The 25,199-nt window shown below is 43.1% G+C and overlaps 1 protein-coding gene across 1 annotated transcript in view; it reads left to right on the top strand.

Moving 5' to 3' along the window:
• slc45a2 (solute carrier family 45 member 2) overlaps window positions 1-25,199 on the top strand; it is a 35,374-nt gene that overhangs the window by 4,633 nt on the left and 5,542 nt on the right. Inside the window, exons 3-6 of the mRNA XM_080861857.1 lie at window positions 9,656-10,017; window positions 11,297-11,440; window positions 13,344-13,467; window positions 13,944-14,149. Of these exons, the coding sequence (XP_080717983.1) occupies window positions 9,656-10,017; window positions 11,297-11,440; window positions 13,344-13,467; window positions 13,944-14,149 (836 nt within the window). The remainder of the gene's footprint in view (window positions 1-9,655; window positions 10,018-11,296; window positions 11,441-13,343; window positions 13,468-13,943; window positions 14,150-25,199) is intronic.

Raw genomic sequence — 25,199 nt, 5'->3', positions numbered from 1 at the left:
TGGCTAACAGCAAAAACTGCAGCGCTTACTGCCTGGCTCTTGTCGTCAGGGCATGAACCACCACAGTGCCTCTTGGTGTTTCTGTCCTTGCTTGACTGTTTGCCTTCTAGTTTTAATTGTGGTGTATTTTGCCCTCTTTGAAGGCTGTTGGTGAGAACCATGCGCACATGACGTATCAGAAGAATACAATGTGATGGATGTTTCAAAATGCAGTTGGTGGCACATATGAATTTCAGTTTGCTCCCTGTTTTTCCTACAGGGTTGGGACACCTGTCAATACTCATATAAAGCCAAACATAAGATGTATAAATATCTACACAAATGTTTGTGTCATGTGCCTGAAGAAAAGAAATATCAGCCAATTTTTTAAATTTTTAAATCACCAAATGTTGGTCTCAAATTTTCTGTATCAGTCAGGATCTACTGCCAAAAGCATTTGTTAATCTGTTTTCACATGCATATGAACTTAAGTGGCATCCCATTTTTAAGATCTTGCTTTGTGTACTGGCGTACAGTCATGTTGGAAGAGGAACAAAGCTGGGAGCATGAAATTGTCCAAAATGTGTTGATATGGCGTTAGCAGTTCCTTTCACTGAAACTAAGGGGCAGAGCCCAACACTGAAATCCTTGTTCTTTTACCTAGCCTACCTCTCTGTGGCTCATTTGCTGTTGTTCCAATTCACTTGGGTGGAAAGACTGTGGAATATGTAGCAAGGAAATTTCACGACTGGACTTCATTTTGCTCCTGAGAGCAATCCATTCTTTCACAAATGTTTCTAGAAGCAGTCTGCATGCATAACTGCTTGATCACCTGTGACCACGGTGACTGGAACACCTGCAATTCAATGATTTGGATGGGTGAATGAATACTTTTGGCAATATAATGCATCTGAAAGTAACAAAATAAAAAAACTGTCTCCAGCGCATCTTGCTTTATTGTTTATATTCATTTGATGATATTTCTCATGTTAAGCATAACATCTGTGTTTAGTAGAGAGGATAATGCTCTTTACAGTTTAAATGCTCTGCTCAATTTAAAAATTGCAAACACGCCAATATAAACTGTTCATTACTACTATAAGAAAAGTCTAAGCATTAACAAAGGATGGTGATTGTGTGTATTCATAAGGGATTGCTCAAATACTGTGAAAACTGTAGGGTTTTAGTGTTTTTGAGCTCAATTCTACAGTATAGTTTTACAGTTAAAAAGTCGAACACCAAACCAAAATGCAGGACAGGTGAATGAAAAATTGAGCACAACCCATCATTCAAAAGCCTGTAAAACCACTTTTAGGAGCAATAAATTGAGATGATCATTATCAGTCTCTCACATTATTATGGAGGGTTTTGGGCCCAGTCTTCTTTTTATAGTTGTTTCTGTTTATTGAGGTTTGCAGACCTTCATTCACACACATCTCTATTAAAGGTCCACTACAGCATTTTTAATCAAATTGAGGTCTGGGCTGTTCGGCTATTTTGTTGTAGATTTGCTGTTGTGCTTGAAAACGTTGCAGTGTCTCATGACCAAATTTTGATTAATCTTTCGCTGTTGGACAGATGGCTTGACATTTGACGCTGGAATACTTTGGTATACAAAGGAGTTCACTGTCGACTCAATGACTGAAAGGCCCTGTGGCTACAAAACAAGCCCAAATCATCAGCCTTCCACTACTTCTGCATGTTGCAATGTACACTATGACCAAACATCTTCACTTTGGACTGCTCTGTTTCAAAGGTCTTGTAGTTCACTCAGGTGCAACGCTGTAACCTGTGAGGTGCTCAGCGCAGGTTGTGGGATTTTTGAGTTTTGGGGCATAACCCTCTTGTCCAAGGCCAGAGCATGGAACTGCAGTGGAGCTTTTGTGTGAGTGCTCTCGTGCCTTTCATAACTTTGCTCACTACATTAGCTTTTACCCAGCACTTCATGTTATGGCCAAATGGTTGAACTGATGAATATATTTTCCCTTTTGCTGAGCAGGTTTGCACTACAAAAAGTTCTCAGGCACATATTGGATGTAGCATGACATCAACCAGCACATCAGTTTCTCCTATCAGTTTTCATTTCCGTCTGATCCTTACTTCTGATTAAATAACACGTTTAGGCACACAAAGCTGCTGCTGTGCTTTTGACAAGACTCTTTGGCAGGAGGGCGAGTTAAACGCTTTTCAGTGTGGTAAATTCATTTGCACCTCAAAGAAAAGGGGTAAAAGATTAATATTATCACTTTATTTACGTTGCTGGAGGTATAAATTCAAATATCCTTTAAAAAGTTAGTATGTATACTAGCCTGCTTGAAGATTAAAGTTAAATATAAAGTTGAATATAGTTTGATGTGCAGACTTTAAGATCCCCCCTGCTTCCCCCAATTTCCATTTCCAACATTTCTGGAAGGCAGTGTAATTCTTTTTAATAATTTGAACTGAATATAATTTGAATATAATTTCCATGTCGATACCCATAATATTTTCACATTGGATGAGTTCACAATGAACAGATAAACCTGCAGCATATTGTAGTGCAGTAAATGTGATATCTTTGTATATTTTTGTTATTTCCGATGCACTAATGAAGCATTATAAACTTAAAGAATATTTCCCAAAGTAACTCACAAAGAAAGACAGACAGGAAGTTTCTTTATGGACATGATGATGATGTTTTCGGTGTGAGCGTAGTGGTGTGCTCAGCTCAAATGTCAGCAGGCACTGGGTGGTGTGAGCATTTGAGTGAGGCAGTAATCCAGCCGTGAGCTAGTCATGTGTTACAGTCATGGGTCTTAGCTGAGAGAGACCGGAGCCAGGCACATGACTGCCATGTCTGGTATGTGAAGTTTTAGTACTGTACTGAATACTTTTACATCTGAAAGTCACGTTTTTAAACCATGTTAATCAGTATAACATGCATATTATTACTGTACAACAGGATTTCGTAAAAAAATAATTCCATCGATAGCAGGGTTGAGCTAAGACTGAGATGGTCATATGAATCCAGTTTATCAGCAACATACTAATAACTGTTTGACGAGTCATTAGTCAAGCTGAAGGCTAAGACCTCTATGTGCATGTTAAGTATTAATCTATAAAGATTTGTTTTCTAATGTTTTCGGACTTTTTCTGTGCCCTGAATCACCAGAACAGCGTGCTCTCTGTGGGTGTAGACCTGATTTCCAAATTAACCTCTGGGTTTTCCTCTCCTACTTAACAAAACATAGACACAGTGGAGCTGTGACTCCCTCCATCGGAGACAGGGGAGGGTTAGGCAAGGACAAATTTGCATGTTAAGATATAATTTAGTGCAAAGATATGAGTTTTAGGGTTGTAATTAATGTCAGGAGATGAACTTTATCTGTGGACTTTTGTTTGCAGCAGTGCTTTTTAAAGCTTGCTGTTTTGCTCAGATGAGGTTGTTGGTACCACCAGGGGTACTTTGGAGAATTGGAAAAGGTGTGAAACTTGGGTTTTTTTCTTATTTATAACAATGTTAGTCCTGCATTATTCCTAAACGAATTAGGATTATTTTTTAAATGTAGCTTTGATAAACTGCATTTGATATTCAGCATTCTTGTTTTCATTGCTACGGCAATGTGTGAGTAGGAACCCTTGATTCTAATATTTAATGAAGGATTAAATGTTACAACAGTATTCAGAGTATAGTGAAAGAACGCAATTGTATGAGGCCTTTTTGTGCAATGACAAAAGAAAGCAAAGAAATAAAAGAGACCAAGAAAAAGACCTAAGAAAGCATGTGATCATTGCAGAGAATGACAAAGACTTTATAAACCCTGTTTTTTAGATTATACAGCCAATTCTTTGTCATAAATAAGGAGATGTTTTTTGAACTATTGTATGTAAGTGATTGTCACAACAGATTTGTTGTTTAAAAAAGCTCAATGGCTCAATCCTTTATTGTACTTTTTGTGGTGGCAAGGGGGTATTTGTCCTAATAAAATACTTCACGCTGGGATGCAGTATTTATGATGACAAAAGTTTGATAACCATGGGTTTACATTTTTACAATAAATCTATGCGCTGTTTGCAGCACCATCACGACTGAGAACAATCAGCCTTGAGTCTAACCACTTCAGCCTTTTTTTTTTACTTTTTACTTGAGTGAAACTGTAGGTGCAGACAATAGAAATCTCAACTATTACAGTGGTAGAAAAGACCAGAAAGAAAAGAAAGGAACTCTCTTGAACCAGGAATTGATCCCACATCAATCTTCAAGTCATGCAGACATAAGTGAAGCCTGACTCCTGAAGTGGTTATTACTGTACCTGCCAATGACTAAAATGTAGAAAAATAGCCTCTATTGAGGTGAGCAACTATAGAGGGCTGCAGAGGCAAGAGTTAGTGGACAAAGTTAGTGATTCAACAAAAACAATCAAGTAGTTTTATAACACCAATTCATAAAAAGTTTGGATGCTGTGTAAAAACAAAATGAGACAGTCTGCAAGTCTAATAAAGTTTATTCACAATAGAGCACAAAGAACATTTTAACATTTTACTATAAGATATGAGCTCATTTTGAACACATCTCAAAATGTTCAAAGTAAGAGGTGCTAAAAAGAAAGAGCTGAATGAACATTTTACAATGAATTAGGTTATTTGGAAACATGTCAGTAACACGATTGGGTATTTAAAAAAGTGTCTTAGAGAACATCATCTACAGTTCATAGCATCCTGAAAAGATTTGAAACTCTGGAGAAATCTCTGTGGGCACAGGACAAGGCTGAAAATCAATACTGTCTGCCCGTGAACGTCTGGACCTCAGACTGCACTACACTAAAAACAGGCATGATGCGATCATTGAAATCACTGCAGGGGCTCAGAAACGCACAAAAAAGCCATATATGAACATGATCGAAGCTCATTTCAAACGGGCAAAGTGGAAATTAGAAAATCATGGGATTTTCTAATGTAGGATGGCCCCTACATCTTTCTTTGTCCTCATTCTAAACAAGTTTTCTGTGTGCTAATGTGAATAAAATAAAATTGATGAAATTTGTAAATCACTGAAATCTATTTTTTGATTAACATGTTACACAGTGATTGCCTACATTTTTTTTGAATTGCTGTGTAATTCTGTCTTTTTAATTTTGTTATTTGGTTATTTTGCTTATGGCATGTGGTCAGTTAAACACGTAATCACGTTAAAAAAGAAAACTCAGTCTCTTCCTGCCATTTTAGAATAGGCGCTTTATAAGAATAACTTCATCACATTATAAAAACTATTAGTGGTGTACTTTTATGTGTTGCAAAAGCCACCAAGTTATAGAGAGGCAGTGATTCACTGAGGGTTCACTGAAGGTTCACTGAGCTATCCATAGCTCAGCAAAATTATGACGCTGACATAAAGAGACAGCTGTCTCCATTAAGCAAAATGCTCGATAATGACGCGGTCCATCTCGAGTGTGGAGGCTGTGTCGTTAATCAAAGACTGGTGTGATATGTCTCTCCAGCGTTGTGTGCGGGTGATAATTCGCTTCATAATAGTACGCTGCGACGGTGACAGACAGGCTAAATCCAGATTCCTGATGAGATATATCCATTGCCTGGATGTTGATCTTAGCTTATGTCATCTAATCTTAACACTGACATTAAAGTACAGACAATCTACATTTGAGCTTAAGCACAAACACTTGTGTTAGAAATACTCTGGTAAAAATGGAAGTATTGATTCAGGTTCTTCATGCAAATAAAAGTGAAACACTAAAAAGTAACTCTTTTTCAACTCCACAAACAGCTTTTGTGCAAACCTCATTGAACCTCCACCTGCCAATTTCATTTAACAAGCAACACTGCAAGAGTGCAAACCTTCACCGTGGCAGTTCACTCTCTGGGCAGTATTTGTATTTAAGAAAACAGTGTTGTATTTTTTATGAATTCATTTTGTTTTCATTGGGGTTCTTTAAACACACTTTCAGACGTTTGTAGTGCAGTGAAAAAAATTGCAAAGTTCAGGCTTTTGTTGTTCGTTTTGTTGAAACCTATTTTGATATACTTGATATACTTGACAAAATTTAGAATATATATATATATATATATATTTTTTTATCAATTTTATTGTTATGGATATAGTACATGTGTAGCATTCATTTAGTATTTTTTTAATATGCAATAATAAATGCCAAGTGAAAGTTTTTGCTCACCAGCTTATTTGGTTTTCCAAAAAAACAATACAATAAAATACATTTAAAATGTATTCAGGAGCATTATACTGTAGTCTGTATAATGTATTTAAACAGTTAAAACCTGTAGTACACACTTGCAAGAATCATAGTTTCTAAGTTGTTAAGCTTTTTTGTCAATTTTTGACCAACAAATCATTAAGTTGACCTTGAAGACCTTTTATTTGTTAGCCTGACCCCACTCTACACCCCTACACAGTTTTACCAGAATTCATTCAAAGCTTTTCAAGCTGTTGTGAAAAGCTATCGTGTTTACAGACAACATGACTCATGCTACCAAAAACATAAACACTTTGGCAGAGTTAATAAAAAAATATTAATTCGTGGGAATATTTTTTCAGCCTTGACTCTAATGAATGTACTCTGCTTAAACATCTGCTATGTAGAACGCAAGCAGAGGAAAACAAGGGAATTTAAAAAAAAAACTCTATTTGCTGTTACCTACATTATAGATGGGCCACTTTGCCTAAACAGAAAAAGTTAGGAATGGATTCAGAAGTTGTGGGAACACTAAGATCAATTTTCAGTTCAATTCAATTTTATTTATACAGCACCAAATCACAACAACAGTCACCTCAATGCACTTTATATTGTAAGGCAGACCCTACAATAATAAATACAGAGAATAACCCAACAATTATATGACCCCCTATGAGCAAGCACCTTGGCGACAGTGGGAAGGAAAAACTCCATTTTAACAGGAAGAAACCTCCGGCAGAACCAGGCTCAGGGAGGGGCGGGGCCATCTGCCGCGACCGGTTGGGGTGCGAGAAGAAAGACAGGGTAAAAAACGTGCTAGGAAGAGAGACAGAGATTAATAACAAGTATGATTCAATGCAGAGAGGTCTATTAACACATAGAATAGAAGAAGAAACACTCGATGCATCACGGGAATCCCCCGGCAGCCTACGTCTATTGCAGCATAACTAAGGGAGGATTCAGGGTCGCCTGATCCAGCCCTAACTATATGCTTTAGCAAAAAGGAAAGTTTTAAGCTAACGTTAAAAGATCAATGTTAGTGGTACAGCCTGGGACAAAAACAAAACAAAACAAAACACTAGAAGTAAGTCACATTCATTTCTTTTGTGAGTCCCAGTGGAGTTTGTGTGCATGACGTGATCAGTTGAGCAGCGCTGCCTTAGGTCTGATTTAACCCACCGAATTTAACAAGATATAACCACACGATCCACAGTGGGTGATTTCCAGTCCCTAGACAGCATAAACCTTGTATAAAGGTGGGATTCAGTGAGTAAATCTAATAAGCATTATCATCTTAAATTTATATTGATGCCTACTACCCTTGGTATAACCAAACTCTCTGCACCAGTTCAACAGTGCATCACTGTAAACTTCACCACAGCAATGAAAAGTAACCAGTGTATCTTGCACTAAATTGCCCAGTATTTTCATGCTATCTTTGAATAGCGCAAAGATATACTTAAAGTTGTTTTGCAGGATATTTCACAGTATGAAAAAAAACAACTAATTTCATCAACACATCAGGTATAAAGCTGATATCAAAAGCTTATGAAATTGAGGACATTTAAGCTTTAAATTCTGAGTCTATCAAATGTCACTGAGCAGCACTTAAAAACAATCTCTCCTCCCCCTCTCCTCTTTCCTCATCATTGAGTAAACTTCGCTCTCATTCTTTTCTCACCCTGGGAAATACAGCAGTGATCCTTCACACTGTCTGACAAACTGCACAGACTGTTGTGTTTGCTGACATTTGTTGAGCTCTTTAAAAGATGCATTTAAAATGACTTGCCACTTAAAAAAATATTACTCCCTTTGTGCTCGCTCCTCTTCTGCAGCGCTATTTCATCTCGTCATGTGTCATAAGAACCGATGTGGGATACACCAAAAGGATTCCCTTTTATATGTTACTGTTTCTCCATTTACAGTGAAATCAGTTTGATGTCTGGAAGGTGAGTGAGGTCAAATAGCTCCCGTTTGAATAAACCTAAAGTAACAAGTGTTTAAATACTCAAATAAAGCACAGGTATCCAAAAACTCTATGTAAGTACAGTAACAACATATTACTTTTCCCACATCTGAAAATATTCAATTTTTTTCTGTCATGAGTTTTGAAATGTGCTTGTCCAGTGGTGTGTGCCAGTAAAAGTAATAAAATTACTTTTCTATTCATTTATGGAACATACTGTATGTACAGTCACATTTGGTTCTTTTAAAGAGTGTCAACAGATAAATGCGGTTTGCTTGAATAATATCTCAGATAAAATCCACTTTTGAATCGGTTATTTGATCCAACTGATTTAATAATTTAATTTTCTTTTATGGGAAAAAGTACGTTTATTCTCGGCACCAGAAGCTGTTAGCAAAAACTAGCTTTTGTAGCTTGTTTCTTTTGACTATTTTTCAATGCATAATTCCCAGGGTTTCAGGGTTTTTTGGAGGGGAATGTCTTTCATGTGCTGCCTGTTTCAAATCCATCACCTTACACTTTCCTGCAGATGGCCTCTAATCATCTTCCTCTCTTCACTCTTTGATATGATGCAAAATTCATAGTCGTTTCAGAGATCGCAAACACAGCAGCCCCTCAGGCACTGAAGCAACAACAAACCAGAACATTTCTACCATTATAAAGGAAATGTCAAGGCATTGAGTCACATAATTGTATGTTCAATGACATGTTCACCAAATGTTTTCTTTTTCTTTGCACCCTTTCCATAGAGGTCAAATTTAACCAGTCTAGTCCTGATGACATACAGATTTAAGAATTACCTGATGGAAGATTTTGGGATGAATCTTCTTCTGGATGCTCTTGATTTGAATTTGGATAAACTGGTTTAATAATAAGCAGAAGCCCACTTTTTCTGATGTTTTTAGCCTGGATAAAAGATCAGATAGAGATTTTTAGATCTTGGTATGATGACATTACCAGAACAGTAGGCCCTGGATGTCAGAGGTTAAAAAAGATGGGCTCCACTGCCTACATAACAAAAGGCACTAGATAATAATGTGAAATAGGTTTATCAGAGGAGATAAACTAGTTACAGCTAGTTGAGTTAAGCTAGTTGGTTTACACCTTAACTGCTTTGGTTACTGTCAAAGGTGTCATGGAGTCATTTATCCACATTATTACAGCTTTAAGCAACTACAGAAAGCCCGATAGAGACTAAAAACAGAGCTTAGAATCAAGGAGATGTTTGATTTGCATTCTTTAGTTGGTCTTAACACAACACACAATAAATGTCAGTGCAAATAACTGTTTTCTAGCTACTTCGCCATATCAGTTCAAAAGGAGGTTTCCCAACTCTTGATGCTGTCCCCAAGCAGTTGAAAATAGTAGTTATTTCATCAGTCACCGCTCTAGTCACCATGTATATAACTAATAGAGAACAAGTGCATTTGATTCCTCCCCTTTACCTCTCACTGCTCTCAGCCATGCTTCTAGAACAATTCTTGGATCTACGCATTGTTTTAATCTTTCATTCTGTGTGCACCAGGCCTGGGCGGAGCATGTGGTTACCTGGTGGGAGCTATGGACTGGGGTCACTCCGCGTTGGGCCGTCTCTTTGGATCCGAGTACCAGGTCATCTATTTCTTCTCAGCGCTGACCTGGGGCATCTTCCTCACTGTGCACCTCTTCAGTATTCCAGAGCAACCTCTGGGCAAGGCACCATCTCCATCTGATTCACCATCCAGCCCTCTTCGCCTGCTGAGCTCTCATAGCAATAGTTATGGAGCACTTAAGGAGCCTGTCTCTGCTGTAGTCTCTGCATCTGTCACAGATCTCAGGCCCAGATCTTTCTCAGCCCTGGGAGAAGCCAATTCAGTGACCTCAAGTGTCAAACAGCCAAACAAAGAGGTATGTAACATGCATAAAAAGTCTTTCAGAGAGTTTAGTGCATTAAGTGAATTACACAATACAGAGAGCCAATAAAACTAGTCAAACCTTGAAGTTGCCACAGACTATATTGAGATTCAAATGGTTAGTCAGGGTACGCTTGGCAGAGGCAACTATGGAAATAACACACTGAGTCTTATAGGAGTTTGAATACTTTCTCTACAGTAGTAAATGATGTGAGATGCAGTATTCAGGGAGTTTCAAGACTATTGATACACCTGCCAGTTCATCTTACTACTCCTGCTTTGCTGAATGCTTTGCAGAATATCTTAGTACTTGATTTGCCCCCCCCCCCCCCCCCCCCCCCCCCTTTTGCTTTATTGACACCAGCCATGCAGCTGGCATGAACTCTCCAAGTTTGTATAAATCCTGAAAAACTATGCTATCCCAGCAGGATCTAAGAGGGTTCCACAGAGTATCCCAAAGGCCGCTGAGATGCAGGAATGCCTTTCAAGAACCCCTATAAGTACAGAGTGAGGCTGGGGTCAGCGGAGTGTTCAGGAAAGACCAATAGAACACATCTGCCCGAGTGTCATCTCAACAACTGCTTCAGTGCAGACAATACAACTTCCAACTTTATAAGTTCCTGCATTAAAAGTATATCCAAACTTTCCAAAGATTTTCTAGACTTATATATTTGACTGATGTGATCTCAGTCTTTTACATTTCAGAGGGATTGATGTGATCACCTTCCTCAAAATCACCTTTACAGTTTTCATTTAAGTGTTTGATGAATTATCTCTATGATGTCGACTTTTTGCCTGAATATTCTTCCTCCTTCTTTTGTAGATTCAGCTTTCCATTGATGCTTCACATTTGTTTGTTTTTTGCCTGTTATATTAGAAAGGTTTAAGAAAAAAGATGCTAAAAGAATTGCTCTGTATATATCTGCTACACTAGAAAATTAATAAGGGATGATTGTTCCAAAGAGCGTAGTTGTTTTTTTCTTTTTCAAGTCTTCCTTTTGCTTTAATCATCTCCTATCCTTAATCCTAAAGCCAACTCCTTAGTAGTAGTCCTTTATGCTGAATCCCTTCATTCAATCTAATTACAGCCTTTTATGGGGCATGCATGTTTTTTTAATTGTAGAGTCTTTTGAAGTGTTGTCACTCATGGGCTAAAAACACCACTAGCCGTGAAATACCAGCAGACTAATGAGCACTCTGAGAGGGTTTTTTTTCCTCCTGTCAGTTTTTTAGCTGCTGGCACTGATGTCTGTGATGTTTTTGTGTATTTGCAGGACCAGAAGAAGATGACGTTCAGGTTGCTGATAAAAGCTATTGTCAATATGCCAAGTCACTACCGCTGCCTGTGTGTCAGCCACCTGCTGGGATGGACAGCGTTCCTCTGCAATATGCTTTTCTTTACCGATTTCATGGGACAGGTATTGATTTGCATGTGTCTCCAGTGAGCTTTTTAGAATTTCAAATAGTAACCAATCAATAATCTTATTTAGAAAGCTGGGCCATTTGCGACCTCATAAAGGTTACAATTCTACTTGATATTTATCATCGCTGCGTCCTTTCTTTCACATGTTGCTGTCAGATTGTGTTTCTCGCCAAGGCCTTTGTCTGGTGGAATAGATGAGAAAAAAGTGTTTATTTTTCTAAAGCCTTGAGTTTAGAATTACAGCCAACTCACCACAATGTTTTTGAATGAGGACTGCTAAAATGCCAGCTGTTGCTAGACAGCTGCAACTATAAACTGTACCAATAAAACTTCAGAGCAGATGTCTTCAGCTGGATATTAGTCCAATTAACCACACTGCAAGTGTTATATTTGCACTAAAAATGCTACAAAAGGCACTAACAAAAATGGATCCAGTTCAATTTCTCAAATTAACTGAGCTGATTTCTAAGGTCTACCAATCTCAAAGCCCTTAATGATGCATTACTTTAATCAATTTACATACCAACAAGCAATTTAAGCAAGTTAAGAAAATCATTTTTTAAAAAGGTCATGAATAGACCCCAGCCAACATGCAATATTTGATGAATTAAAAATCAAATATTTTGATATATTGCTGTTTTCTTCTTTTAGATACAGGAAACCTAAAAAAGATTCCCCTTACATTAATACTTATTTATTCACGATATTACACACCATTTGTTGTTCGTGGTGTTCTGAACACGTCTTCCCGACAGGAAATTGCAGAGTACCTGTTGGTGGATAAACTCAAGTGGTGTTATAAAGAACTACTGTTATTTTTTGCATATCCAAGTGTCAATTTTTAAACAGATATGCACAATATCTGAACAATAGAGGGTTTTTTTTCCCCAATATAAGGTTATTTTCTCTATTTTATCAATTGTTTTACAATTTGTGTGTGTGTGTGTGTGTGTGTGTGTGTGTGTGTGTGTGTGTGTGTGTGTTGTGATCTAAATGTGTCAAGTAAAATATAAAGGTGCTGCTTTTATTCCAGTCTGTTACAGCTAGTGGTCTGTCTATAGGTGACCATTGGCTTTTGGAAGACTCCTTCCTTCACACTCATTGGCTAACAACGTAGTCATTAGCAATGATTTTTGTGATTGGCCATCAGATCTAGGAGTCAGGGTTTAATCACCACCTGTTCAATGGCCTTGGTGTGTTCTTGACGGTGATTTTTTTGAATTTTCATATGAACAGCGATAATTTTTCCAAATAAAAACAGAAAATCCTTGCATGTGGAAACCGTCTCAATAATCCAAGCAAACAAAACAAAAACAAATAACATATAATTATCTAATTTACTCAGTTAGTTTGTTTGCTTTGTTTGAATATGGCAATTTAGTCTTTGGCAGAAACAATTAACAAAAATCATATCAGACTTATGTGATATCCCTTAAAATGACTTACGTTCAAATGAGGTAAGGTTCAAAGCAATTCAAAGCAACATACTGCAACATGTATCTGCGTTCAAGCTCCATTAAGCTGCCTGCTTGTGTGGGGGCAGATGGAGGGTGAAGGAAGGTGCGGCGTGTTGTTATTGTTGTGTGCAATCCTCTGTTGACATGTGCCATTATGATGAATGCTTTCAGTGTCACAGTGTGAATGCTGATCAAAGGATGCTCTTCACAGCATGACTCTGCCTCGCTTCATTAAGCACAGATGCACCAACTTATCTAAAATTGCAGGCTTATTTCTTATCTGCAATGAGAAATGCATAGTCAGGCTCCCTGTTCTGCAACAGGGCTACAGATGTTTTGTTCATAAGGAAAATAAAAAATAAAAGCCTGATTTTAACAAGAAGTTGGCCAGTATCTGATATACAAATCCTTCCTTTTTAAATGACCCTCCTCTCGTTTCAGATTGTGTATAAGGGGAATCCGTACGCCGATCACAACTCTACCGCCTATGCCACATATGAGAGGGGAGTAGAAGTTGGCTGCTGGGGATTGTGCATTAATGCAGTGTCCTCTGCTCTCTACTCATGTAAGTGGCAGTAATGTGTGAGGGGAAGCTATGTGAGAGAGTGGCAGGTGGAAATGGATAACAAAGGGAAATTACTGCTTTTGCTTTGGGATTGCAGGGAACTCCCTTAGCATGCTTTTGCCAAGGCATCCTGACCTGCGTTATTCTGAACACGTAAGTCCACATGTATGCTTCAAACATCCCCTGTTAAACAGCACATGTGAACCTGAGAGAACTGTTGTGCTACATACAGGGTAAAGCTCAGCCAAATAATGAAGGCTTGGCATGAACTCAGCTTTTTTAGTCTTTTGCTGTTGAGAAGGAGTCTTGGCTTCTAGGAAATGTCCAATTATATGTACAGACGGTTTTGGTACATCTAATGTACGCTAATCTAATGTTCACATAATTATCTACCCTGACTCCACATGCCTCATGCGGGTTTGTTGATCCACCAGTAATTTTAACTTTCCGTGACGTACATGTCTGTGTGTTTTCAGATGTGCAGCGCTTCCTCCTCTCATACATCGGGCTGAAGGGATTATATTTTATGGGCTACCTTGTGTTTGGATTGGGCACCAGCCTGATTGGCCTTTTCCCCAACATCATAGCAACGCTCGTCCTCTGCAGTGTGTTTGGTGTCATGTCGAGCACACTCTACACCATCCCATTCAACCTGATAGCAGAGTATCAACGTGAGGAGGAGGTAATAAACTGGCAGTAGAAACACTCACTAGCTAAGGAATTGTTCAGGTTTCCTCAGTTTAAAAGGATCACATGGTTCTTAAATGAGCACATTTGTATATTGTACACGATACTGCATAACTATAGTATTGATTTTCCGTTTTTTCCACAGTGTAAAACATGTTTTGTTGTCAGTTTGCAGATAAATAATAACCCCATACTCCAAAATAATTATCTTTTTCCTAGTATAACTTTTGGTTTTGGGAATGAATCAAATGTAGCCCTAATGTGTCCTTATGTGAAACTGTAACAGGAACAAATTGATTGACAAGCAATCAATCAAGAAAATAATTTGCAGATTACAGTAAAAACATAAAAAGAAATGATTATTTCTGGTGTTTTTTAAGAAGCATACTGTAAGAATTAAGATGATCGAACATTTCTGAATGATGTGAATGAAAACTTCGATTTAAAAGGGTACATAACGACTGGAACATTTAGCGTAGCTACTTCCTTTAATCATGCTTTCCGATCAAAATTGGAGACTAAGATAAAGCATTGCAGTGATGTGCAAAATCTTAAGCCACACCTCAATCTTTATATTTTCATCAGAAAATGTGCAAAAATATGTCAATATACATGGGAACACGGTATGTAAGGCAAAAACAGAGTGTGTCTGATTCTAATTCGTTTGAAAGTCAATGTTTCGTACGACCACTTTGGTGCTTCAATAGGGCCTGAGCTCTCTCAGGCGGCTTTCTTGTCATGTCTTAGTCTTCAGGCAAGTTCTCCAGGCGCCTTGAAGGACATTCAAAGCCCTTCTTTGGATGTTGGCTGCCCTTTATTCCATGGTCTGTTGAGATGATCCCACACTGCTTCATTTATGTTGAGGTCTTGGCTTTAGGGGGGTCCTTGGTGGCTGATTTTATTTTGTGTTTTTCTATCCGATTTTTCTACCCTGCACTGGCAATGTCTTTGGGATCATTTTGATGCTGGAAAATGAAGCCTCTGCAAATAAGCAACTTTTCAGATGGTATTCCATGGAGGATTAAAATCTGAGGGTACTTTTCTGTATTAATAATTCCATTCATTTTGATAAGAACCCAGACACCTCATGCAGAAATGCAACCTATCACAGAGCCTCCGCTGTGTTGTTACAGATGGCTGTACCAGTCACTGTTGACCATGCCTCCTGACCTCCTCTTTACATTCTGATTTGAACCAAAATTTTCAAATATGGATCCATCACTGCATAAGACCTGCTGCCACTGATTTTCCAGTTTTTATAATTTGGTATTCCTCTGCCTTTTCTCCTTTTCCCTTCCTGCTAACCTTCGACTGAGAACATTTGCATTGAGGCTGCTAAATCTGTCAGGTATGTCAGGTCTCTGCTGGTTTCTTTTTTTTATTATTATTTCTTAAGGACATGACTTTCAGATACTGTACATCTGCTGCAGATTTTTTTTATTTTTCCTTTAGGCCTGCAACTTTTGTCCTCAACTTGGTGTATAGTTTTCTTAAGCACAAACTGCACGCCATGGTGAGATATTCTGAGTCTTTGGATGTTGTGTATCTGTGTTATCTTTGGCATTTTTCATAGATTCAACTAAGGAAATGAGGAAAACAATCCAAAGTTTTTTCATCAGGCTGCTGGTAACAAAGTGTTTAAAGTAACAAGTTAAAAACTGGTTCTTTTTTTGTCTGATATGTGTAGACACGACGCTGGTTCATCTCTTGAGTTAGGTCTCTTTGTATTCTTAAACAAGGTCAGTCAATCTTCTAAAAATGTGGACTGAAAATGAGTGAAAAGGTAGCCAGCATGCACAGACAAACTCTGAAAGATCTTCAGAAAGTCTAAAGAACTATTCCAGGAAAATCTGGCTCCTTGGAAGCAACATATAAAGAAGTGAGGTGTGGCTTAAGACTTGTGCACAGTCCCATATTTTACTCCTTTAAAGTTCAAGTATTTACAAAAGACAGATCAAGAATGAGGCACTTTAAAGCCCCCGAAAAAACTATCCTAACTATTAATCCCATAACACAACTGACTCTACTCCTTCTGGCGGTTTTCTGTAGAAGTATTTAAAGTCCTAATGGAAACCAGAGATATTCACGAGGCTCTCCAAAACCATAAATATATGTCATTATTTATTCATCAATAGAACGAACGACTGAACTGACGTTTTTGTGTTAAATTGTTGTAATGCACCTTTTATACCTGTTAAATGGGGAATTAATTGGTTTAAATATATCAAACAGTAGCAATCATCTGTCAGTCAAGTACACATGCATTCATATTTTATTGTGAATTTGAAATTGCATCATTCAGTGTTACATCATTGTTAGAGGCTGTTCTGCAGAACAAGATTTTTGGCAAGATTTTGCCACTTATGTAAGTTACATTTATGCATTTAAATACCAAAAAAATAACCGTATTTCCCGGACTACAAAGCGCACCTGAATATTAGCCGCACAAGCTAAAATCAGGGGAAAATCCTGTTTTGTACATACTGTAACGATGGTTAAGTGTTACTGGACAGTGACATGTTGGTTTTCTCTGCACACTGTTGTTGTTCCTTTAAGATTCATGTTTGGTTGGCCTGCAGGAAGTAGTGAGGGTGGTGTACAGGAAGGGGTGGGGGGACCTGGTTGTTCTGTGTGGGTGCCAGGCTGAAGAGAGGTGTAGTTCGAGAGCGCTTCCCCCTGAGTTAACAACCCGCTGGCTTATGTGCCGAATAAACGGACAAACTGAGACCCCAACCGTCTGGTTCTTGTGAACGTTACATTGGTGTCAGAAGTGAAGAAAGAAAAACGAACCCCAGAACGCCCGAGACCCTGTTGCCGGCGACGCTTGCCGTTACGAGACGAGGATGTTGCCGGGCAGGATTAAGAAGGAGACGGAGGAGAGGGAGGAGAGGGAGGTTCGTCCGCGCTCGCCCGCCCATGGAGTGAGGGAAACGGCGCTGCGGCTGTCTGCCGAGGCTGGATTTTCTCCAGGTTTGACTAGGCTCGGGAACTGTTCGCACAGCGGCCGCGATTCCGGCGGGAAGGAGTCGACCTCGCTTGGCGCGCCGTCACGTGATGTAAACAAACATGGCGGCGCCCAGCAAGCTGCAGCGAATATAAAAACGCCTAAGTTCAGCGGCAAGACGCCATGGGAAGTGTTTATCGCACAGTTCGAGCTGTTAGCTGTTGCAGCTGGCTGGTCTGAGGAACATAAAGCTCTCCAATTGGCTTTGTGCCTGTGTGAGGATGCAGCTGCATGCCTGCTGCTGCTGACCGAGGAGCAGAGGGGAGATTATAATGCTCTGGTCGGAGCACTTCAGAGGCGCTTCGGGCAGTATAACCAACCAGTGCTGCTGAGGTCGGAGTTCCACAACAGACGCAGATTGCCAGGTGAGCCCCTCCGCATTTTGGCCCATGAAGTCGAGTGCCTTTGCCGGAGGGCGTATGACAGCATGCCACCATCAGTGCAGGCGGAGTTAGCTCGGGACCAGTTCCTGCAGGCCCTGAGCCCTAAAGAGCTCCGCATGCAAACTCAGCTTGCTCGGCCGGCCACACTCAGTGCAGCCCTGGAGCTAGCGTTGGAGAGGGAGATGCTTGCAGGATCCTCTGGGGGCGCTGACGACGCACACGTGGTGAGGGCTGTGTCAGCACCTGTGGAACAGATGGAGACGCCAGCGGGCCTGTGCAGTTTGGTGCAGACAGCTTCGCTGCAGTCGCCTTCCCCTCGGGCTGGCCCACACCGCCGACCTCAGAGCTGCTGGGGATGTGGACAAGTCGGACACCTCATCAGGCAGTGCCCCAAGCTTGCAGCGGTTCAGGGAAACGCCCACGGGCCCGTGTAGGCGGGAGTACACGGGCCTGGGAGAACGACATCCCTACACCACCGCCACCTCCACCCGGTGCGGCCATCACTGTGGGCTGGACCCAGGTTGGCGGCTTTTGCCATGTTCCAGTGACGATTGCGGGGGTGTCCTGTACGGCCCTGCTGGACACGGGATCCAATGCAACGCTGGTCCGACCCGATATTGTCCCAACCGGAGCTGCTGTACAACCGACTAACGTGCAACTTAAGACTGTGACCGGTGATCTGGCCCCAATGAGAGGGAAGGGAGTGTTCCAGTTCAAGGTGGGGGACCTCGGTGTGTCTTATGCTGCCTGGGTGGCTGACGTGCAGGACGCCTGCATCCTTGGGCTGGATTTTTTACGAGCCATTGGTGGTGTACTGGACTTAGGCAAAGGCCTCCTCGTACTCTCTGATGGGAAGAAGGTGCCGCTTATTCCTCCCCCGGTCTGCACAGCATCTGCCGCGGCGTCCACCTCCACCGCAGAGACCCCTGCAGACCCGCCAGCAGAACAGCGAGCGGAGGAGGAGGAGGAGAGGCTCTCAGCAGTGAGGAGTATCTGGTCAAAGAACTGTGAGGGGCTGACTCCACAGCAGCAAGAGAGTCTATGGCAGGTACTAAAAGAGTTTAGTGACATTTTTGCCCTGAAAGAAAGTGATGTTGGCTTGACACACTTGGTAGAGCACGTCATTGAGACCGGGGATGCCCAGCCTATTAAAGTGCGCCCCCGCCGCCTGCCCCTGGCTCATCAGGAGGCTGCAGACAGGGAGCTGTGTGAAATGATGAAGGCGGGCATCATAGAACCATCTGATAGCCCGTGGGCCTCCGCGTTTCTGTGTGGACTACAGACCACTCAACAAAGTGACGAAGAAAGACTCTTACCCCCTTCCCAGGATTGATGAGTCCCTCGACTTAGTAGCCGGGTCCTCCTGGTTTTCCACCCTGGACCTGCGGAGTGGCTACTGGCAGGTGCCACTGTCCCCGGAATCCAGACCGAAGACAGCCTTCTGCACTAACAGGGGACTATGGCAGTTCAAAGTCCTGAGTTTTGGCCTTTGCAACGCTCCTGCGACCTTCGAGAGGCTCATGGACAGTGTGCTGGCTGGCGTCCCACGGCAACGGTGTCTGGTTTACCTGGATGATCTTCTAGTGCACGGGAGCTCCTTTGATGCTGCCCTGGATGCCCTGAGACAAGTGTTGGAGAGGGTGGCGGCTGCAGGCCTGAAGCTGCATCCTGACAAGTGCCACTTCATGAGGAGGGAGGTGGAGTTTCTGGGCCACAAGCTGGGTCGTGAGGGCATCAGCACTTTGGAGGAAAAAATTCACACCATTACCGAGTGGCCCACACCAGCAGACCAGAAACAGCTCAAAAGCTTCCTAGGACTGGCATCTTATTACAGGAGGTTTGTGAAGGGCTTTTCCTCCATAGCCGCACCACTCTTCCACCTGCTGCAGAAGGACCGTGACTTCATCTGGACCCAGGACTGTCAGCAGGCGTTCGACACCCTCTGCAGATTGCTGACAGAGTCCCCAGTCCTTGCCCCCCCTGACCCCGCCCTGCCTTTTGTCCTGGACACTGACGCAAGTAATGTGGGGCTGGGAGCGGTGTTGTCGCAGGTTGGACCGGAAGGGGAGAAGGTGGTGGCGTACTTCAGCCGGGTCCTGAACAGGAGCGAGTGGCGCTACTGTGTCACACGACGAGAGCTGTTGGCTGTGGTGGCGGGGGTGAGACACTTTAAATACTACCTGTGCGGCACAGCATTTGTTGTCAGAACTGATCATGCTGCCCTTCAGTGGCTGATGTCTTTCAGGGAGCCAGAGGGACAGGTGGCTCGCTGGCTGGAGGAGCTCCAAGCCTTCAATTTCACCGTGGAGCACAGAGCAGGGACGCACCATTCTAACGCAGACGCCCTCTCTCGCCGCCCATGTGCTGCAGCTGGCTGCCGTTACTGTGAGAAGCGAGAGGAAATAGAGCGGGAACTCACGACAATAGACGGAGCAGCACAGCTCGCCTGCAGGGTTCTTCTGGTGGTGGATGCAGCGGAGTGGAGGGCACGGCAGGAACAAGACACAGACCTGCTGCCGGTCCTGCAGTGGCTGGAGAAGGGGGAGCAACCCCTTTGGGATGAGGTCACTGGGTTTTCCATCTGTACCAGGGGGCTGTGGGCCAAGTTTGCAGCTCTCAGGCTGAAGGAGGGGGTGTTGGAGCGTGCCTGGAAGGATCCTGCCACGGGGGAGGAGAGGTGGCAGGTTGTGGTGCCAAGGTCGCTGAGGTCAGCTGTGCTGGGAGCCTGCCATGGGAGCACTGGCTCTGGCCACTTTGGGGTCTCCAAGACTCTTCGCCGCCTCCGCCAGGGCTATTACTGGGGTCAACAGCGGAGGGATGTGGAGGACTTTTGCCGCAGCTGTGATGCATGTTCCTCACACAAAGGGCCACAAGACCAGTCCCGGGCTCAGCTTCAGCAGCAACCAGCAGGAGCCCCAATGGAGCGAGTAGCTGTGGACGTCATGGGCCCATTTCCTCGCACAGACAGAGGAAACCGCTATGTTCTTGTGGCCATGGACTATTTTACCAAGTGGCCGGAAGCATACGCCATCCCAGATCAGGAGGCTGAGACGGTCGCTGATGTATTAGTGGAGGGGATGTTCAGCCGCTTTGGAACAGCAGAGACCCTCCACAGTGACCAGGGGCGTAACTTTGAGTCCAAGGTATTTGCTGCCATGTGTGAACGCCTTGGGACTAAGAAAACCCGCACCACCTCACTTCACCCCCAAAGCGATGGGCTGGTGGAAAGGTTTAACAGGACGCTGGCCCAGCAGCTAGCCATCCTTACCTCAGAACACCAACGGGACTGGGATTACCATCTTCCCCTTACCCTCATGGCCTACAGGTCGGCAGTGCAGGACTCCACCCAATGTACGCCTGCCCTGCTCATGTTAGGGAGAGAGCTGAGAACTCCTGCAGAGTTGGCTTTTGGGAAACCCCCGGACGCGCCAGAGGCACCACCGGGCCGGGACTACGCAAAGAAGCTGCAGGACCGGCTGGATTCTGCACATTCCTACGCCCGAGAGCAGCTGGCGAAGGCAGGCCTGCGCCAAAAGAGGAATTACGACATCACCACTAAAGGGAGGCACTTCCGTGCTGGGGAGCTGGTGTGGGTCTACAGCCCAAAGAGGAAGAAGGGACGGTGTCCTAAACTGGATAGCAGCTGGGTGGGGCCTTGCAGCGTCCTAGAGCGAGTGGGGGAGGTTGTTTATGTTACCGGCACCAGACCTAGGGGAATCTGGACCGGCAGCAAGCGGCACACAGGCTAGAGAGCACTGCGTAGCCAAATATGAGCAAACTGTGGATTAATAGAGAGGACACCGAAGTTAGCGTCTTGCTCAGGCCGGAGCTCATTTATTTCTGAGCTGCGCATGCGCAGAGCCTATAGCTAGTCTCTCTGGTAGTTCCACAGCAGTGCAAGAGCACCATCTACTGGCATAATGAAATATAACCATGGTCTGGCAACACATAACAATGTCAAAATAAGTCACAATAATAAACAAAAAAATAAGGGGGTAATTGGTTTTCTTACAAAAATAAACATGTAGCTTTTTCAACCTGCTACACTCTCCCCTGCTTTAAGAGATGGCTCCGGACATCTGGAACCAAACTAACACACTTCATGGCGTTTGCCCAAAGTCTTTAAAGTCTAATAGTCAAAACTATTACAGTTCCAGGAGTAATGTCAAAAGGTCTTTTGGTCACCAGTCTAACATGTCCATACTGGTGTGGGGTAATAACAGTCAGGAACAGCTGGGTAAAGTGGCATGTGGCAGGGAACATATGCAAGCATCATGTTTGCTCCAGGTCTCCAGAGCTGATATGAAGGCTGTCCCATTTGGCTATATGTAAAAACCTCTCTCGGTTTCACAGCTCTGGTCGACCTCCGTATTGGTGGCACATCCCATTCTGGTGTCTCTGGGGCAGGGTCCCTGTTATCCACACAGCTCTCCGACCCTGTGTCCTCCATAAGATCCTCAGTTGCAGGTTCCTCCTGGGTTTCCACAGTTGGTGATGAAACAACAGGCATTGGGAAATCTGCTGGTTCTGTAGATACAGCTGGTGGGACTGCACTTCCCTGCTGCACTTCCACTGATTCCATTTCGTGTCTTATTGGCTGAAACTCAGGAGCTACAGCTCTCAGTTCACTGTGTGGTCTCGGCTGAGGCCTTTTGGGGTTAACTCTCCTCCACTGATACACAGGTATAGTTCTCAGGCTGTATGTGTACCCTTCCTCTTCATCCGAATGATCAGACTCATGTTCCACTGTTTCACTGGGGTTTGTCTCTCCCAGTCTTTGTGTTTGTCTTTTCTGACGTCCCTGCTGATCTTGCTCTACCGGCAAATCAGTCACAAGCAGCAGGAGGTTTCGATGCAAGACACGAAAGGTTTTGTCTCCTGTTTCTGATTGTACCCTATATACAGGTCCATCTCCAATCTTCTCAACAACTCTGTGAATTTTCTTTTCCCAGTAGGCACGTAGTTTGCCTGGACCACCTCGCTCGGAGAGATTTCTGACAAGCACTCGATCTCCTGGTTGCAGTGCGATGCCTTTGATGTGCTGATCATAATGCTTTTTCCCCTTTGCAGAGGACTTTGCACTGTTTTCTGAAGCAATTTTATAGGCTTCCTGCATGCGTGCAGCCCACTTTTGTGCATACTCCTGTCTGGACTGTGACTCTTTTTCAGGTTTTAAATCAAAAAGCAGATCAACAGGCAAGCGTGGGGCTCTTCCATAAAGGAGGAAGAAAGGTGAATAGCCCGTTGCCTCATGTCTTGTGCAGTTATATGCATGGACTATATGGGGCAAATGATCCTTCCATTCTGCCTTTTTCTCCTCATGAAGAGTCCGTAGCATTTGTAGAAGTGTTCTATTTAGACGCTCAACAGGATTTCCCTGTGGGTGGTAGGGGGTTGTTCGAGAGTGGCCTATTCCTGCCAGCTGTTTGAGTCTTTGGAAAAGGTTGTTCTCAAACTCCCGGCCTTGGTCATGATGCAGCTTTTCAGGGTACCCGAAACGCGGGATAAAGTCAAGAAAGATTTTCTCAGCTGCTGTTTTGCCAGATTTATTCTTAGTCGGGTAAGCTTGGGCAAAACGGGTAAAGTGATCTACCAAGACTAAAATGTACTCAAAGCTACCTTTACTTGGTTCTAGATGTAAATAGTCAACCGAAATGAGTTCAAAGGGGGCACTGGTTGTTATCGAGCCCATTGGTGCTCTCTCTGGGACATTTGGCCGTTTCTGTTTGATACAAGGGCACTGGCGAATGACATAGTCCTCAATGTCACGCTGCATAAAAGGCCAGTAAAACCTCTCCCTTGCTAACTGAATGACTTTGTCAGCACCAACATGTCCCATATCATCATGCAGGTGTTTCAGTACAGTTTGCTTCAGCTTACTGGGTAGAATCAGCTGTTTTCTTTGTCCAGTCTGTCTGTACAGTATTCCTTCCTCAAGTACAAGTCTGTTCCATTCATGTACTAGCCTACGTGTCTCTTGTCCTAGCTGTCTCTTATCTTTACTATTAGGACTCCATCTACTCCTTTTCAATTTTATCACCTCACAGATAGGGGGGTCCTCCCTCTGCGCAGCCCTGATGTTTTCTGGGGTGATGACAGGGGCACCTTCAGGGGGTGTGTCATCAACACAGTGCAGTGCAGCCACCCATGGTACATCACCGTCTCTCATGGCTTTGTCTCCTTGCCAGATTGCAGAAACCACTTCTGGGGACAGTGTCTCAGTATACTCCATGAGGTGTTCCTGGAGTGGCAATGGATAGCGGGAGAGCGTGTCAGCGTCTGTGTTGGACTTGCCTGGTCTATACTTTACAGTGAAATGGAAGTCAGCTAATTCGCCCACCCACCGATGTCCCACAGCGTTTAACTTTGCTGTGCTCAAGATGTATGTGAGGGGATTATTATCTGTGTACACTGTGAAAGTGGGTGCATAGTAGAGGTAATCCCTAAATTTATCACAAATTGCCCACTTCAGGGCAAGGAATTCAAGCTTGCCAGAATGGAGATGGTAATTTTTCTCAGCAGGCGTGAGTGTCCTGGAACCATAAGCAATGACACAGAGCTTTTCCCCCTGTTGCTGATAAAGCACAGCCCCCAGGCCTTCATTTGATGCATCTGTGTGTAGCACAAAGGGCAAACTGAAATCTGGGTAAGCCAGGACAGGTGGACTGGTTAACATATCCACCAGACGTGACACCACAGTACGATGTTCTGCTGTCCATTGCACTGGTGTTTTGGAAGGAAGCTGACCACCATTTGTGCGCTTTAACTTGATTTTGGCTCTAGTTGAGCTACATTGCAGGCTAGGATCACTGGGACTCTCAATAAGCTTAAACAGTGGTCTCGCTATTCTAGAAAAGTCCTGAATGAATGTCCTGTAATAACCTAGAAACCCTAGGAGTGCTCTGACCTCTCCCACGTTCTTTGGCTCTCGGTCTCTCAAATGTTCCACTGCTTCGAGATCTTTTGGGTCTATCTGGACACCTTCACTGGTCACCAAGCGCCCAACATACCTGACCTGACGCTTAAACAGTTCACATTTTTTGGGACGTAGCTTCACACCATGCTCTCGCAGGCGGCAAAGCACATGCCTCAGATCATCAACATGGTCATGAAAAGTCTTGGAAAAGCAAAGCACATCATCTAAATATGGTGAGCAGCACTCATCCCTCAGACCATCAAGGACCCCCTCCATGCATCTCTGAAATGCTGCTGGGGCGTTGGTAAGGCCAAATGGGAGGCGGATCCACTCGTACAACCCCCACGGCGTGCTGAATGCTGTCAGGTGTCTTGAGCTTTCATCAACAAAGCCCTGGTGGTACGCACTACCCTGGTCGTACGCACTACCCTGGTCGAGTATTGAAAACCATGAATAGCCCCCCAAATTATCCAGCAGGTCTTGGATGCGTGGTAGTGGGTGGCGGTCAGCAATGGTTTTACGGTTAAGGCCCCGAAAGTCAATACACAAGCGTAAGCTTTTGTCTTTCTTTCGGACACACACCACCGGAGATGAGTAGGGTGATGTGGACTTTCTGATCCAGCCGTTGTCCAGCAAATTCTGAACATATTCTTTTACCTCTTTATACAAAGGTTTGGGGACCGAATTGTAGGATGTCTGGACAGGCGTATCGTCTTTCAGATTAATTTTCAACTGCAAGCTT

The sequence above is a fragment of the Rhamphochromis sp. 'chilingali' genome, assembly GCF_963969265.1.
Source record: "Rhamphochromis sp. 'chilingali' genome assembly, chromosome: 2".
In the NCBI taxonomy this organism is placed as follows: Eukaryota; Metazoa; Chordata; class Actinopteri; order Cichliformes; family Cichlidae; genus Rhamphochromis; species Rhamphochromis sp. 'chilingali'.
Note: the sequence above shows the minus strand (reverse complement) of the source record. Positions and strands in the feature narration are given on the sequence as shown.